The 18,700-nt window shown below is 37.5% G+C and overlaps 1 protein-coding gene across 1 annotated transcript; it reads right to left on the bottom strand.

Moving 5' to 3' along the window:
* Positions 1 to 878: 878 nt before the first annotated feature.
* Positions 879 to 18,184, bottom strand: LOC127422058 (galactose-3-O-sulfotransferase 2-like). The gene is made up of 5 exons (XM_051665408.1): positions 18,050 to 18,184; positions 17,699 to 17,928; positions 5,349 to 5,459; positions 3,945 to 4,641; positions 879 to 2,089 (listed from the first exon to the last, which is right to left on the bottom strand). The coding sequence occupies exons 2-5, from the start codon at positions 17,770 to 17,772 to the stop codon at positions 1,130 to 1,132; spliced, it is 1,842 nt and encodes a 613-aa protein (XP_051521368.1). The 5' UTR covers positions 17,773 to 17,928; positions 18,050 to 18,184; the 3' UTR covers positions 879 to 1,129.
* Between the last annotated feature and the right edge of the window lie 516 nt (positions 18,185 to 18,700).

Raw genomic sequence — 18,700 nt, 5'->3', positions numbered from 1 at the left:
AAGCACTGGCTCCTCTCAAGCGGTCTTCAATATCTCCACTTCTTACTCCCAACTATTACTTTGAGCTTACTTCCTGGAAATCACACTTGAACTCTGTACAGTTCCATTATTAAAAGCATTGTACCAATAAATATTAACTGCGCTGAATGGAACTAATGTGTTGTTTGTAATGTGTTCCTATCGGACTGCTTGTTTGCATCACTTGCTATTTCTATTCTGAGTTCTGACTCATTAAAGGAATAGTTCACCCAAAAACAAATATTCTCTCATCATTTACTCACCCTTATGCCATCCCAGATCTGGATGACTTTCTTTGTTCTGCTGAACACAAACGAAGGTTTTTAGAAGAGCATCTCAGTTCTGACAGTCCATACAATGCAAGTGAATGGTGACCAAAACTTTGAAGCTCCAAAAAGCACATAAGGTAGCATAAAGTAATCCATACTCCAGTTGTTAAATCCATGTCTTCAGAAGAGATATAATAGGTGTGGGTGAGAAACAATCAATATTTAAGTCCTTTTTAACTATATATTCTCCTCCCTGCCCAGTAGGTAGTGATATGCACAAAGAAAGTGAATCATCAAAAACAAAATAACTACTCTTAGGAGAGAAGTGAGTGAATGTGGGCAAGGACTTAGGACTTAAATATTGATCTGTTTCTCAACAATACTTATCATATCGCTTCTGAAGATATAGTTTTATCCACTGGAGTCATATGGATTACTTTTATGCTGCCTTTATGTGCTTTTTGGAGCTTCAAATTTCTGGCCACCATTCACTTGTATTGAATGGACCAACAGAACAGGAAATATTCTTCCAAAAATCTTCATTTTTGTTCAGCAGAAGAAAGTAAGTCACATCTGGGATGGCATGAGGGTGAGTTAATCATGAGAGAATTTTCCTTTTTGGGTGAACTATCCCTTTGAAGGTCTTAATATAGCAAATTCTTTTGGCTATGTAAGCATGTGTGTGTTTGTGTTTTAAAAGTATTTTTGTGTGGTTTGTTTATGTGAGTTTCTTCTCATTCCTTTGTTTTTTACTGTTTTGTTACAGTGTACATCAGAATTATCTGTACATAGTGTCACATTATAAACACTACAATTAACTGCTACTGTAAGTGGTCACTATGTTATTTTGCTTTGGATATATATGGATTGTTACGTGAGGTATTTTTTGTCATTGTTATGTGTATATTCGACTCAGTTAGTTTACCTGTATTGCGCTTAACAGCTCTGTGTGTGCTAGATGAGTTTCTAGAGGCCGCAATCTTTTTTGCAACAGATGCACGTGCAGCCGCTAGCTGAGGGAACTGTTTGATGTACAGAGCAGATGTGTACTGAAGTTCAGGCATAATCAGTCTCTGACAAAGCTGACGAGTCTCATTGTTTAGCCCCAAACGGAGGTTATAACCTTGAATAACTGCTGCACCATACTGAAATGGTTTTAACAATGAATCCTGGACTTGCGCAGGATCTACAGCCCCACCTCCCAGAAGACAAGTTTCCTCAAGCTTCCTCCTCCTAGCCTTCAGAAGCTCTACTTCCCGTTGAAGCTCAGTCTGACCAAGTGTGTCATCTATGCGTTTCCAGAAAGTAGCATTAAAGTGCAGGTACAATCGCCAGTCTAGCGAATTCCACTCTTTTATCCGCTCTGCAGTTTCTGGGGTCAGTGGTCGCCGAGAGCGCTCACTGCGACTATTTAGGCGGAAAGACAAAACGTCATCCAGTGTCCAGCAGAGGGCGTGTTTTAGAAGCACCACAGATTCATCAAAATACTCTGAAATGAGAATCAGCTCAAAATCGCGTTCCACGGCAGCAATGATCTCGGCGCTACGCCTGTCCAAGTCTATTTCATTCTCAGGCGCTGTGCTGTCCAGACCAAAGTCAAAGGTCAAAATATTACGTGCATAGTGGTTATTAGGCAGAGAGGCATTGTAGCTCCGCCCACCCTGGATTAGGAACTCCTCAAGGCTTTTGACAACACGGAATGCTGGGATCGCTTTGTAGTAAACGAAGATAGATTCCATCATTTCCACTGGATTCCGAAGAATGGAGAAGTAGAATGTGTCCTTAGGCATCAGCTTTCTCACCTGAGAAAAGGGGAATTGGAGAGAACCAGTTCAAATGTATGAATAAAACTTTAAAATAACTTGCAAAAAAAAAATTTATTTCAAATTTTGATCTCTTACCCTCTGTCTCGGTATCATAAACAGATTCCACTTGACTGTAAAGTTCAACCACAGAATGTAAATAAATGACGAAAGCTTCATTTGCCTCAACATGTATCTCCATGCAATCAGTGATCAGATCATGATATTGTATTCGAACTGATTTAGATCTACACCTACCCTTTTCCATCTAGCACTGGGTGCTTATTCTGCCTCGTGAAAGTTAAAATAGTCAGTTGTTTTAAATGATTTATGCAATGTGCTTGCTAAGTGTTAACAGCCTATCACGATTACACCCACACCAAAGTAAGCCTGGACTATGAACAAAATAATCCTAAATTCAGTCATGAAACTCTACATGGCGCAAGCTGATAGGTCCTTTGAACATTTAATTTGTCAGACATTCATCTAGCATACTCTATGGCCCAAGTCGATAGGTTGTTTGACATGTAATCTGTTAAAACAAATAATTTACGTACTCTCTCTCTCTCTTTCTCTGAAACCCTCCTCCTCCCCAGCACCTCTTGACTAGATCTGCTTCACTGGGATTTTATGTCTAATTGTGCAGCAGCAGCAGCAGCATGTCTGTGTATATTTTAGCAGTAGCAAGTCTTCAAGCTTGCTCTGCAGAAGCAACGTCAGCAGATCTAGTCCGCCAAGAATAAGCGTACTAACTTGTCATATTCCTTAAAACATCTTAAAGGGATAGTTCACCCAAAAATGAACATTCTCCCATAATTTATTCACCCTCATGACATCCCAGATGTATATGACTTCCTTTCCTCAGCAGAACACATTTGAAGAAAAATATCAGCTCAGTAGGTCCTTATAATGGATGTGGATGGTAACACGATTGGTGATGCCCCAAAAAGTACAGACAATCAGCATTAACATCATCCATATGACTCCAGTGGTTAAATAAATGTCTTATAAAGCGTTACGATTGCTTTTGGTGCAAAAAAGATCAATATTTAAGCACTTTCTAACTATAAATAATCGCTTCCGTTAAACAGTGGTATTCGCGTTTAACGGAATAATTGAGCTAAACCCATCTGACACAAGACAGATCATAGTCTCACAGATACCACACATCTCTCAAAAAATGTATAGTTAAGCCCAAAGTATACTTTGGTCAGACGTAAACGCTAAGCGTCCACGTATAGGACGTGTGACGCAAATTACATCACCAGCAGAGTGCTCGAGCATTGAACCCGTGTAGCCAGATTTTTCTAACCGCGCGTACCATCAGTATACGCATGCGCCTGGAATTATTTGCAATAATTAGTGGGTCCACAAGGTGGCAACACTGACAGTTGAGCCGTTCCTGTCACGAAGAAGCACTAGAACATGTAATCGCCAGTAAACAACAGAAGACGAAGCTGAAAACAACAAGAGTGGACGTGCACATCAAGAGCACGCGTGAGGAGGTCAGGAGATACCTGCATTTGTATAACTTGAGTCCAAAGGAAGACAAAGACATTTTAATGGTTCTAAAATCTTGAAGTGAAATAATCCAGTATCTCATAGCAGTCGTAGTGCCCATGCGCCAACTGCCTGTGTAATACTTTGGGCTTTACTGTGTTTTGCCTATGCAGGGCAGTATAGGGGCTATGGACTAATCAATTGTGTGTGGCCATTTAGCCATCAAGGTCTTCAGCAATCCTAAAATGAAACCCTTTTATTTTAATATCCTGGATTAATATACTATATTAATATACTTTCATCTGCACACACATTCCTTAATAATTCCTTAATAGTAATATGCTCATGGACTAACCTCTTGTGATTTGAATCTCATATGATTGCACAGGATGTGGAATTCTTTTTCACTGCGAGTCCTGCTGCCCTCCACAAAGTGAGCAGCAAAAAACGAGGGGTAGAATAACTGGCTGTGCATATTCAGTGGCAAAGCAAAGGTCAGGTTGTGACTGTCCCCATATCGATAGAGAATGTTCAATATGGTACTGCTGGCAGTCTTATGTGTTTTGAGAAAGACAATGTGGTTCTTGGGTTGACACATGACACTGGTGTCCTTCAGTGTATTTACTTTATATTTATCAGCATTGTCGAGAATGCCATTAGAGGGTGGCACTTTGTGAATTTCACTTGGTCCAGACTTTTCTAGGGTACTCTCAGGGTTAGCTGGCCTATTTGGCTGGTGGAGGTTTGGAAATAGTTTTGCCACTTCTTGGACAGGTTTATTCACTATCACTGATGGTGGAGCTGCTTTGGTGGTCGGGGGATATTTGTTTGATGTTACTATGTTATGTGAAGATGTCTCCAACTTTTTTCTTGCAGCCTCCAAGATTTGGCCTCTTCCCTCTTCTAAACGAGGTTCATCACCTTTGGCATTTCTTTGTATGGAAGGATGTTGGTTTATTGGGTCCTTATCAACGGCCGCTGAAACAGACCAAAGATTTTCTGCAGGCAATCTGACCAGCTGCTCGCTCACAAGATTCAAAATCCTTGAGTTCCTGAGATAGAGAGAACAGGGAAAATAAATGTTTTGACATTTAGATTTTGACCTTTTTGAAACCAACACAAATCAGTAATATTTTATAGCATATATACAGTGGCGCCAAAACACACACAAAAAATGTATGAATGTCATAGCATTAGGTAACAATATCAAATCAATTTGAATTTCATTTAAAAGATAGCATAAGCAAACTTTTCAAGCAAAACATTTCACAAAAATAAGTTTATTAGCTTTTAAATGGTAAAACAATACACATACTGTTCAAAATGAACATACTCTCTGGTTGTTAAATATTAGTGGAACACGTTAATATGATGAACTCCGTTTGTGGTTACTCTGTCTGCTAGAACACCTCTGTGAACTTCCCTGACTTCATACATCCACTAAAAATCACTTTGCAAACAATCTGTTAAAAGTCATCGCAAAAATACAAGTCCGGTGAACCACTCTAGTAGCATTTATTTGTAGATAACACTATACACGGTTTGATATTTTGTTATCTGATGCAACGGACTTCATACATGTTTAGGTCTGACTTCAGTGTCCAAATACTTTTTGGGGCACTGTATAGTATTACAAGGAAAAACCTTCACATCATCTCATATGCCATATTCAAAAAAGTTAGCAGTACATTAAGTGCAAGCTGTTGAATTTTGTTTGAAATGGCCTTTTCTATGTTACATGATTATAAAACACGCTCACCTGGCCTGCCGGACCACACCGAGCATCTGCAGCGCCACACAGAGGACAGTCAAGACCATTAGCGTGAACCACATAAAACGTAAGCGACTGCAAAACGCAACTCTCAGACACCTGTTTAACACACACATAGTTTAGTACATACCACAGGTATGTCAGCCTAAAAAATAACAAAGAAGATGAAGCATTTATGGAGTACCAGTAATTAAGAATGTAAGGTAATATATAGCCTTCAGTCACAAGTCAAATTTTGTATGCATGTGTACAATTGTGAAACACTTAATTACAGACTGTTAATTACAGACTTAGTTACTGTCTGTTTTTGATAACAGATGATAAGATCATGTCAGTGTACAAACAGCAGAGATCACTTTAAAATAGTGAGTTGAGTGGTAGCCTAACCATTGTGTTTGGTGATGCATAAAATTAAAGGTTAGAATCTTGAGTAGGGACTATCCAATGAACTGCTATTGCATTGCAATGAGAACCATTTCACAATTGTGCCTTTATAGAGTGTGGCATTTAACTCAAGGGTTACAAATGGATTAGAGTCTCAGCAGTTAGTGTACAATAATCACTTCAGGTAACGAGCCTCTACTAAATGGCAAGTTAATAAAAAGTAATTGTCTATTTTCAACAGGTTTGCTGATTTTTTTTTTTATGCCACTGATTTCCACCGAGGTCAGTACACAATTACAAACATTGATGTTCCTCCAAGAAAATGACAACACAACTTTTCTTCAGAGAAAGGTTGCATATGTGTATTTTTTTTTATTATTGTCATTTCTGTCCTTCGTGGTAGGTGAAATGAAATACTTTACAGTGTCTTCTGGATTGATAGAATAATTACTTCATTAATCCACCCGAGCTGTTTGCAAAAGCAGAAACCACATCTTAACAAATCTTTGTTTGTTGTTTATTTTAATTATATGCTTATTTTGTTTAATTTCTCATTTAACTAATAAAAATGAATAAAAAGACAGAATTAATAAGTATGGCAAAACAGAAGAAAAATAAGGGAAAAAATATTTTAAAAACTATAATATATGCTAAGGTATACACCAATAGTCACAGTCACATTTACAGCCTTTTTCAGAAAATTACCTACAATTTCCAGTTTAGAGGTCATGTGTGAACACAACCCTTTTGAAAATACTGGTAAACTGGTCTCTACACTACTGAGAGCAATATCCTGTATGTGTGTGTGTGTGCGTGTGTGTGTGTGTGTGTGTGTGTGTGTGTGAGAGAGAGAGAGAGAGTGGGTGTGTGGAGGGGGGGTAGGATTAAAATTGGATTGAAAAATGACTGCCTCTCCATCAGATTCAGACTCCAGGTTTTTATAAGGGTGTAGTGTTGTCACGATACCAAATTTCAGTAGTTGGTTCCGATACCAGTAAAATTTCACGATTCTCAATACCAGAAAAATTAAGTAATATGCTAATGAACACACTCCTTTTGCCTATTAAACTGTTACATTTAAGTAAAATAAGTTTTTTAAGTATAACCCAAATTTTAAGAAGTAAATTCCAAATTTTCTGTTTTAAAGTTTAATCAATTTCATAAAATTAAAACATTTATGAAAACCTCTATTCAGTAGGGTCTGTGTAACACTTCACAATTAATTTTTCAGATTATACCAATCCAAATTCAAAAAATAGAAAAACGTTTAAAATTTAGATTTTTCATTTTTTCCAGTTACTTCAGGAATGGATAAAATGTCATTTTCTCTCCTTTCCTTCGATTTAACTTCTTCTAAATTGTGACTTTAGAAATTATTTTTTGAATAATTGACATCATTAATTTTCAAATGTTCCTTTTTTTTGTCTTGCAATTTGCGCTGTGGGCTAAGGGACGGATTGCATGTACATTGAGGAGTAGTTTAATAGGCTTGCCCAGGGGTCGACAACCTAAGGTACATGAGCCACCTTTGCCACACAGAGGGGTTGGCACGCAGGCATTAGTAAGAGTGTGGACAAACCATTTGTGCGACCCACTGAGCGGCAAGATGGCGCCAAGCGCATCTCTACACTTTAAGTGGGTTGCGCGACATAAAGGGTTCGGGTTCACGTTGTTCGCTCCGCGAAGTGGATGATATGGGTTTGATCTCTCTCTGGCTGGCAGAAGCTGGCACTGACATATCATTTGTGAGTCCTCCTGCCACTTGTATCACTTTTTTCCCTACGTTTATTTACAAAGAATACGATACTAGCAATAAACAGTGGTGACCTCTTCTGAACTGCTTTTCATTTCCTTTTAAATTTAAGGCATTTATACAGAGTTTACTTGCAATTTACCAGGTCCATTTATCCTTGTACGACATTAATTTCTAACGGGAAGGAAACTTTTGCTCATTGCTGGCTTGTTGAACAGCTTCAAATGTTACCCTCCTCATTCACTCTCACTCCAAGGAATTACAGTATTCTATTCTTATAGATCTATACATGAATGCCTTTTTACAGAATTGACTTGCCATTAGAGTGGTCAAATTACCGAATTGGCAAAAAACTGCCACAGAAGCTGCCCAGCTTCCGGTTGGTCAGTCCAGCCAGTCACTATTGTGTGATAGAGCCCTGAATTTTGCATTACCATTCCAATAAATTAGGCAACATACAGTGGATTCATAAAGTATTCAGACCCCTTCATTTTTTTCACATTTTGTTATGTTGCAGCCTTATGCTAAAATGCTTTAAATAATTTTTTCCCACATCAATCTACACTCCATACCCCATAATTACAAAGCAAAAAAACAGATTTTTGATAACTTTGCAAAATTTTTAAAAAGAAAAAAACTGAAATATCACATTTACATAAGTATTCAGACCCTTTAGCCCTGGTGCAACCCATTTCTCTGGATAAACTCTGAGATGTTTCTACACTTTGATTGGAGTACACCTGTGGAAAATTCAACTGATTGGACATGATTTGGAAAGGCACACACCTGACTATATAATGTCTCACAGCTGAAAATGCATATCAGAGCAAAAACCAAGCCATGAGGTCAAAGGAACTGTCTGCAGAGCTCAGAGACAGGATTGTATCTAGTGCTCTATCTAAGCAATAGAGAGCAAAGGGTAAAGTGGGGTCCCTGTGTGTCTAACTCCTACCCAATTCCAGCTGGTGTTCTCCAGGGGGAACTTTTATCCCCTCTGCTTTTTGTCTTCTGTATAAACAGCTTGGATTCACGTCTGCCTCCCTCTGTAATCCCTGTGAAATATGCTGATGATCTAACAATTACTGAGCTTCTAATGGGATCCCTACCTGGCCTAACACAGAAGTCATTGGATTCAGTGGCAGATTGGGGTCAGGAATTTTAACTGGCAATGAATGGAGCTAATGGATATGGTAATTAGTGCCAGGAGAGATGACAGCTTCCCCTCTCCTCCTCCTGTAATTTCTGGTCATGTAATCAGTAGAGTCTCCACCTTTAAATTGCTTGGAGTTCAAATTTCATCTGATCTGTCATGGGACGCCCACATCAAGTATATGATTGCAAAGTCATGTCCAAGGATCTACTATCTTAGTGTTGCAAAGAGAGCAGGTCTCCCACGCAATGTTTTAATGCAAATATATTTGACTTTTATATGGCCAGTTCTTGAGTATGCCAGCCCAGTTTGGGGTGGACTGTCTAAAGGTCTCTCTGATGAGTTAGAGAGGGTTCAAAAATGCTGTTGTCGAATAATAGGTATCCCGACTTCTTCTCTCTCATCACTGAGTGAGAGGCATGATGAGGCCACCATACATACCCTCACTAACATACTCAAGGACAGTTCATCACCATTGAATAGTTTCCTGCCTGTGGCCCCAACATCCAATTATTCACTTCGTCGACATAGGGAATATGTTGTGCCCAGGAGTAAAACAAAAAGACATGAACTTTCTTTTATTCCTCGTGCTCTAAAACTTTTTTATAAGTGACATATATATGGTACTTGATGACTTGACTGCGAGATGTTTAATGCATTTCAGGTTGTGTTTGCCAATAGTAAAGTTAATTGGTCTTTTATTTTATGTGCATTTAAAAAAATTTATGATTGGCCTAGTTATGATGCATGATTATGTGTTATGTTTGACGCATTTCAGGTTGTGCTGCTAAAAGGAAAAGTAACTGTTTCTGTTCTTTTTTTTTTTTTTCTGTGCTGCAATATCCTGCCTTGTCAAACTTTAAATAAATAAAACAAATAAAAAATAAAAAAAACAGATCTGTGGAAGGCTACAAAAAAATTTCGGCTGCATTGAAGGTTCCCAAGAGCACAGTGGCCTCCATAATTCTTAAATGGAAGAAGTTTGGAACAACATGGATTCTTCCTAGAGTTGACCGCCTGGCCAAACTGAGCAATCTGGGGAGAAGAGCCTTTGTAAGAGAGGTGACCAAAAACCCGATGGTCACTCTGGTTGAGCTCCAGAGATCAAGTGTGGAGATGGGAGAACCTTGCAGAAGGACTATCATCACTGCAACACTCCACCGATCTGGGCTTTATGGCAGAGTGGCCAGATGGAAGCCTCTCCTCAGTGCAAGACACATCAAAAAGCACCTAAAAGCAGACTGTGAGAAACAAGATTCTCTGGTCTGATGAAACAAAGACTGAACTGTTTGGCCTCAATTCCAAGCGTCATGTCTGGAGGAAACCAGGCACCGCTTATCACCTGTGCAATACCATCCCAACGGTGAAGGTAGCATCATGCTGTGGGGGTGTTTTTCAGTGGCAGGGACTAGGGGACTGGTCAGGGTTGAAGGAAAGCTGAACGCAGCAAAATACAGAGATATCCTTAATGAAAACCTGATCCAGAGCACTCAGGACCTCAGACTGGGCTGAAGGTTCACCTTGCTACAGGACAATGACCCTAAGAACACAGCCAAGACAACGCAAGAGTGGCTTAGGGACAAGTATGTGAATGTCCAGAAAAATCTGGTTTTTGCTTTGTCATTATGAGGTATGGAGTGTAGATTGTAAATAAATCAATAATTTAAAGCATTTTAGCATAAGGCTGCAACATAACAAAATGTGAAAAAATGAAGGGGTCTGAATACTTTCTGAATGCACTGTAAATGTATTGATGTGGATCTATTCTAATGAATTAACGCCTTTATAAGGAATTTACTTGCAACTCATTTTTGGAATTCTGAGTTCTTCACTAGCCAGCCACCATGGGGCAGTTTTCTTCCAGTGAATATCACACAAGGAGAAATGGACATGGTAAATTGCAAGTTTACACTCTGTATAAAGGCCTTAAAACATTAAAAAATATAATAACAATAAATATAGCTGCAAGCAGCAATTACGGGGCCAAGCACCAGCATGGCAACCACTGCACAATCCAAAGATCTCACAGAGCAAGCACAGATCACATTGCCCCTGGACTGATTTGAATCCACGACTATCCGTTCCACAGTTCATTATGCTATTCACTGCACCACACAGCCACAACATTGCCAGTCAACAAAGGGGCATACCAAGCTTAGATAATTCACAGCTGAGTACAGCTTTTACCATGATCAACTTTATATTCATGTAACTTTTCAACATTTGATTGGGGAAAAGCTCAGCCTCCACTGAGTAGCACAATACAAAACTCTCCAGAACTACTCACATTTCTAGCCAGGAAAATTGCATTTTTAGGGTAATCTGAGGTAAAGAAGCACAATTTATGATACCAGCGTTGTCAGATTTTACTTCTGATTTGAAATATTTTCTTTGATCGTAATCTTGACCAAACTTGATTTTGATGTTCCCACCAATCAAGCAGATAGGAGCTACACTGTCATGACTGCAGATCGTCTCCTGGGAGTATTCCAAAGATGGCCACCAGTGGACTGATTTGCTAGAAAGACTTTGGTTTAACAGCGCTCACTGGTACATGCAACAGCATTCAGCCATCATCAGTTGTCCAGAACAGAGCACGTGTTTAAACTTTACTGCTGATAGTTTAGTTACACTGCTTTGCTAAACGTGGTTCGCACGTTTAGGTGAGCATTTGATCGCGCCTTTTCCAGTAAAAAATATTTATATAAATTGCTTAGTTGTGTGGAGTGCGGTCAAATCTACAGATGTAAAAAATTATCACCGCAGTTGTGACAGAAATGTTGTTAGCACATAGGCACATCTTATTTTTGAAAATCAAAATTCAGTATGATTCGTTCTGTGTGGCTCAGTCTGGAGAATTATTTGAGTCATTGTTTAGGAAAATCAGACAAAGTTTGAAGAAACAGTAGGGAAAAAACTATAAACATTATAATCTAAGATGGCAGCTACTGTAATGGGCAGAGTTTTAATGTAAGGGTTCTGTTGGAATCATCATGAGGAGAGTAATCAAACAAAAAAAGAATTGTGTCTCTAGGACAAACGATTAAAATGATACACACAAAATAAAAGGGAATTTTTGACATGGTGGTGGCGCTGTAGAGTATGTCCTAGAGACCCCAAATTTGGTATGAGGTCTATTCATGACCACCCCTATCAGTGTGCCAAATTTAATCATTTTCCTATATATGGTTCTATGGGCTGCCATAGACTCCCATTGGGGAGGAATAATAATATAATATTAATTACATAGGTTGCAACCCTTGCTCCTCAATGTCCATGCAGTAATAAGCAGTCCATTCCCTAAAAAGAAAATTCTCTCATCATTTACTCACCTTCATGCCATCCAGATATGTATGACTAGGGTGACCATACGTCCTCTTTTTCCCTGACATGTCCTCTTTTTCGGACCTTAAAAAAGCGTCCGGCCTGGATTTCTAAATTTGCAAAAATGTCCGTGATTTGGCTTTAGTTGCATTATGATGTGCATCTAGTCTAATACTTAATTGTGTGTATGTGCATATTTGCATTGCTTTAACCCCTCTTTGTAAGTCCCGCCTTCTCGCACACCAATTGGTCGATTATAAGCACTGTTGTGTTCGGCATCAAACAGTTGTTTGACAGTAGCAGCAAATGACAGCTGAGTGGAAACAATGCCCAAACGAAAGTGCAAATTTACAGAAGATTTGCACAAAAAATTCCCATGCTTTCGTCCAGGTCGAGATCCGTGTGAAGCAGAATGTATGACATGTAAAGCTGGCACTTATGTGTCAGCTGCTAATAAAGGTACAAGTGATTTAGAAGCACACATTAGCTCTGCGAAGCATAAAGGGTCAGCAAAAGGTGGAAGTTCATCAGGTAAATTAACGGACTACTTTATGCAACCATGTAAAATTGTTATCACATTGCTTCATTTTCCATGGCCATTAAAAATAATAGTAATAGTAAATGAAGGTACATTTATTTTAGTACATGGACATTCAAAAGAATGTTGGAAATTTTTATTTATTTATATATATATTTATGTTATGCTAATAGAGTGTCTTTTTCACTGTATTAAAGTTTGCATTCATAGTAACACTGTTTTGAACCCTATTATTCCACCCCACCCCAATACCGCCCACAAACCATCCAAAAATAATTATTTGTCTTCAGCAGAAGAAAGAAAGTTATACACATCTGGGATGGCATGAAGGTGATGAATGATGAGAGAATTTTCATTTTTAGGTGAACTATCCCTTTAGCTAACATTCCAAAATTCTTACTATAAACATGTTAACTTATAATTGTTATATATATATACTGTATATATAATCATAAAAATTAAGAGTGCGGCCCTTGAGGGAACAGGGATCCAGCTCTGCAGCCCCTGACCTTTCCGAAGTTGAGTAGCCCTGCAATAGACAATCAGAAAATCTGTTTAAATTTGTCTATTACTATATCAGAAATGACAACCTAGTATTCTAGTATTGTGGTGTTGCACACTTTCTGTCTATAATTTATTAAAAATATAAACAAAATTTTGAAAACATTTGTTTTTTATTCAGGAACAATTCTCAGCTTGTTTTGAATGTGTAGCCTACATAAATAATATGGCATGCAGTTGCTCCACAATAAATCATTTTAATTTAAATTAATAATAGCAATTACAATATCAAATGAAATCGTGCAGCCCTAACAGCACGTCTTATATGATCATAAAATGTGTTTTCAACGTATGAGTGGCTTCACACGTTCACCCTGCAACGCGCAGTACATGCAAACTGTATATTTATTTATTAAGTTGCATCCATTTGCAGTTTAATAATCAAACAACAATTTTAATTTGATTAACTGTCTATTTTAGTGTAAACGAGTCATAGAACGCACTCATAAGAGCGTGTGAGCATTTGTCAGCAGCTGTCTGTCAGTCAAACACTGCATTTATTCATACAGTGGGGTCTGAGACAATTTTGAAAAAAAAAAAAAATTCATAAAAGTAATGAAAGTTTTACAAATGTTATGATGTAAAATGAATAAGAAATATTAAAACATTCTGCACAATAATAGGTCTCAATCAATTTAAACACATTTGTGACATTTAAACTTCTTTGTACAAAATGTCAGATTTCCGTGCTTCCATTGAAGCACACAAGATGCTCTTTGAAACTTACTGAAATCATGTTTGGATAACATGGATCATCAGATTTTGTGCAAACTTGCGGAGTCTATGCCAGCTCGAATGCATGCTGTCATTAATGCAAAAGAGGGACATACCAAATACTAAGAAATTGAGAAATTCATCTGAATTTTTCAAATAAACCTTCCTCTGATCATTTGCTATCAATTATTTTAATATCAAATTTAAACAGAATACAAAATATAGCATTTTCACTAATGGTTTCAGACTTTTAGACCCCACTACATATAAATACAATAACAATAGCAGTTTTATGTTGCTATGTATGTATTAATACTGCTGGTCACTTTCAGCTGGATGTTTTTGTCCCACAGGTTGCTCTTTTCTTACAGCAAGACTTTAAGGCTCGGTTTGCATTTGCTAGAGTATCATCTTGCAGGTAAGGGAGCTTGTGAGTATTACATTTCCAATGACATTCTTGATGGAAGAATATGTTCCTTATTTGTGTAGAGTGCACATGATTAAGCAGTGTAATTCTTTTTCAGTCTGTTTTCTTTCACTCAGTCTTCCATCCTATCCCTGTGTTTTTATTTGGCCACACCAAAGATTGCTTAGTTTGAGTCATTTTACTGTCAGATCACATCAGAATAAATGAATAACAGACAACCATTTACTGGATTAAAATTAGAGACTGCTTGTCTCATTGACTGCACTTTCGCTCAGTCATTTTGCCTCAAACCAGGAAAACCACATTGGTGCTGAAACAGCTGTCCTAAAGGAGTTTTAAATTCTAGCTAAATGCTTCAAGATCCAAGTCATTTCACAAAAGGCAGTACAAAAACATATGATTGTCTGCTGGAAGCCACAGACAAACAACACAATGCATTTCTCAGTGTGTTAACATAATAGACTTCTACAGTTAGTCCAGGCACACATTCTAAAATTTGATTAACTGACTGCACATGGTTTATGGCAAATGATTACCTCCTCATCTTAGTTGCCTAATTTGATTTGTTTTTGCATCTACAACACAAAGCACAAGAGATTCAGTATAAGGTTAAAGTGTGGGCTTAACCATTGTGTGACCTTAGGGACATTTTTGTCTTTTCGATCATTTTGGCTGTGTTAATGCCAACGGCATAAATTTTGCCCTAAGTTGTATATTTTGGGGGGAAATTTGGAATTTCAACCTCAGTTCCTATAATACATCTATAATACACTGTGTACACAAAATAGTTACACACAGGACCTTAAGGACAAAAATGTCCCCATTGAAACCCATTGAAACTGCAATATTTTATCCCAGTGCCATTAAAGCATAAAATCATGAATTCTATGATATTATGCTTTCATTCCGGAGCCATGACTTCAAAATGTACATTTTTAATATTTTCCACCCTGATGGCACTATTTTTCTCATGTTTAGCCTATGGAGCAAATACAAGCTTTTTTCCCATTTTCTGTTTTCTGTATTATAGAGCACTGCAGGACAATTAAATAAATGATGCAGCTAAACCTGTGTGGGTGTGTTGGTATGGATGTCAGAGTGGGTTTTGTATGTGTGTATTGAGAAATGTGTGTGTGTGTGTGTGTGTGTGTGTGTGTGTGTGTGTGTGTGAAAAACAACAGTGGCATTATGTAAACAAACTGACATTTAAAGGGTTAAAATCCTGAAAATGAATGAATATTTGGTAGTTATGATAAGGACTGATGTTGGTTAAAAAATCTAAGTCAGTGAAAGTGGAAAATAATATTAATATATAATATTTGTATGGCAGTTTTTTTGATGTGGACATTTTTGTCCTCTAAGGTCCTGAGTGTGTGTGTTTTTTTGTTTTTTTTTGTTTTGTTTTTTTTTAATCTGACACTGCACAAAAAATAATATTGCATCAAAATCAATGTTGTTGCTAATCATTGACATAACCCAGACTGTGATAATCCAAAAATAAATAAATAAATACATTTCCCCTAAAATTTTAGTATATGGAAAATAAGTATTTTTTCATAAAAAAACAACAGTGACATTATATAAACAAACTGCCATTTAAAGAGTTAAAATCCTGAAAATAAATGAATATTTGGTAGTTATGATCAGGACTGATGTTGGTTACAAAAATTAACTCATTGAAAGTGGAAAATAATATTAATATATAATATTATTATGGCAGTTTTGTGACGCAGAAATAAATGTGGTTTTTGAATTTTGAATACATGCTGAATACAGCCGAATCGAGGATAGTAAATGTATATTTCTTGTTTTTGTATAATACAGAAAAGATGCTTTTTAAGAACCAGATAGGCCTGCATTAAATGTTATGCATTTAATTCCACTAATCATTCAGATACATTAACAGCTGTTCACTTCACTCTGTCTTTAAACATTTATGACATGCTTTAAGCCCTGTAAGCACAGCAAGCCAAACATGTTATCTCTATAAAAGATTATATGAACTAGTATGTGGTGAATTACATTTTATAAGCAAAGGAAGGCCTCTTAAATGCTTAATATTTTTAAATATCCGACAAAATTTGTGTTAATTGCACAAAACACTCAGAATACGTCTTTTAGTACATGTTTTGAGCAGTAATTGTACACATCATCAAAACACACCCCACTGACTTTTATAGAAATATGCATGTACAAACAAACCAAAAGGCTACTCTCATTATATTTCTTCTCTAGTTTAAAACGGCAATGATTTGGAGAAGGCTGTGAGCATGAAGACACACATGCAAACACATGAGGAAAGAATTAAAACTCTTTAACAAAACTTCTCACATTCCCTCAGGCCGCACCAACATCTGGAACAGGGAGTTAAACCCATCCCTTGTTGCATTTATCCCACATTTGCATGCCACTTTTCCAAAATAAGATATTTACAAGTATAAGTATAATAAAAAGAAGAGAGATCTATAAGTTGTGCATCCGTGGACCACAAACATGAATTATTGACTTTTTGCACCACAAGCTTTGGTAACTTCTATTCTAACATGCGAACCTGGACAAAGCCTGTTGCTTTAAGAGTGTTTGCATGAATATGCCTAATAGCTAAACATTGCTTTAGCTTAGTGTTTACACAAGAGTATTAGCATATCATAAGTAAATAAATAAATAAATAAATAAATAGGAAACCTTATGGGGTAACACTTTTAGTGTTTTCACATTACACATGACTGTAATTAATATAATACTAACAAAAAACTATTTTAATTACAAACAGAGACACAATATAACTACACATTAAAAATGTAGTTCATTGGTATAATTCAGAAGGCTGCTTCCTATGTAAATAAACAGTACCAAGACCACTTTAATGTCAAGAGTGGCCCAGTAAAGTAGAACAATATTAAGGCTTAATTCCCACATCTTTTAAGCATTTTATTTTCATGACTTCCCTAGTCTTTTATGCTTACTTAGTAACGATTAAAACAATCATTTACAGAGATTGGACTCACAAAGAGAAAGTTCTTTTAGAACAGAGCATAATTAGAATATATATATATATATATATATATATATATATATATATATATATATATATATATATATATATATATATAGAGAGAGAAATTAGCTTGATTTTATAGATGTTTTAATTTTCATGACTTTTCCCAGCCTTGAAATCACAATATAATTCCCTGATAATTCCATTTTTATTTTAAATAGCCGGATTGGCTCAAATAAGCAAACGTTCTGAAACTCTTTTAAAACTGTGCTGAAAAATGTCATGAGGCGCGCGGGTATCACACACTTCTGCTCGCGCTGGAATTATTTCTCACGCGTGTGCGAGATGATGAAGAGAGGCGACCGTTATTTTACAGCCCGGCTCGCGCTTTCGGCGGGAACAGATTGGACGCCTTGCAGTCGCTATCTCAGTCGTCACAATCGGTGTCTTGTCACTTAAACTCGAATATACATTAGAGTGTTCACTTACGTGGTCCATGCTGAGGTGGTCCGCCAGTGGAATAATCTCCGCTCCCGGCTTGCGCCTCTATGAGGCGGGAGCATGTCGCTCGCGTATAACGGGGACCCCCGATAACCCCCCGCCCCCCCACCGGACCTTAGACCTTCTGACTCCACTAAGGCTCCGCCGAACTCGCGAAATGCTGCTGTTTGTCCCTCAGGTCCACTCGTCGGACTCCTCCCGCAAACGACGGATTGGTTCTGAGGTAGAGAGAGATAGACAAAGAAAGGAGAGAGAGAGAGCTTCGAGCGATGAAATGTCTCAGTCGTCTGCAGCTTTTACAACCACGACAGAAAAAGGCAAGTTTTAACAAGTTCTTACTCTGAAAAATGGTGAACGTGGCGTGCTAAAGTTTGAGGAGCACCCCCAAAGTTCCCGCAAGGGTCCTTATTTGAGACACAAATTTCCAGTGATGTCAATTCTAATGACAACGGACGTAATCCATGGCAGTCTTACTGTGATCCTATAATACTGACTTCATTACACTCTGAGCGCACCTGTCTTACTTTCCTCTCTCTCTCTCTCTCTCTCTCTCTCTCTCTCTCTCTCTCTCTCTCTCTCTCTCTCTCTCTCTCTCTCTCTCTCTCTCTCTGTCTGTCTCTGTCTCTCTCTGTCTATCTCAATTCAAATCTCTCACTCTCTCTCTGTCTCTCTCAATTCAATTCAAATCTCTCTCTCTCGCAATTCAATTCAATTCAAATGAGCTTTATTGGCATGAGAAATTGTACATTGTATTGCAAAAGCATTTATATGAGCATGAAAAATAAAGTAGTACAAATTCTGTCTGATGTACTTTGCTGCTAGTGAAATGCAGTCTCTTTGTTCACCAAGTAAATATTGAGCTTGTGCGTCATTCTTCAACTTTTTGAAGTTGGGACAAATAATTTCAAATTTGATAAAGAAGTGTTTTCGAATTTCATTATAGTTAGGGCAGGTGGTTAAGAAGTGCAACTCTGTTTCTATTTCTCCTTG

The sequence above is a fragment of the Myxocyprinus asiaticus genome, chromosome 31, assembly GCF_019703515.2.
Source record: "Myxocyprinus asiaticus isolate MX2 ecotype Aquarium Trade chromosome 31, UBuf_Myxa_2, whole genome shotgun sequence".
NCBI lineage: Eukaryota > Metazoa > Chordata > Actinopteri > Cypriniformes > Catostomidae > Myxocyprinus > Myxocyprinus asiaticus.
The sequence above is the reverse complement of the archived record's forward strand: the minus strand, read 5'-3'. Positions and strand labels throughout refer to the sequence as shown.

Coding starts and splice junctions, on each gene's coding strand:
- LOC127422058 (XM_051665408.1), bottom strand. CDS start 17,772: ATGCTCCCGCCTCATAGAGGCGCAAGCCGGGAGCGGAGATTATTCCAC. Junction 5,460..17,698: donor ACCACCTCAGCATGGACCAC/GTAAGTGAACAC, acceptor TGTGTTAAACAG/GTGTCTGAGAGTTGCGTTTT. Junction 2,090..3,944: donor TGAGATTCAAATCACAAGAG/GTTAGTCCATGA, acceptor CCCTTTTCTCAG/GTGAGAAAGCTGATGCCTAA.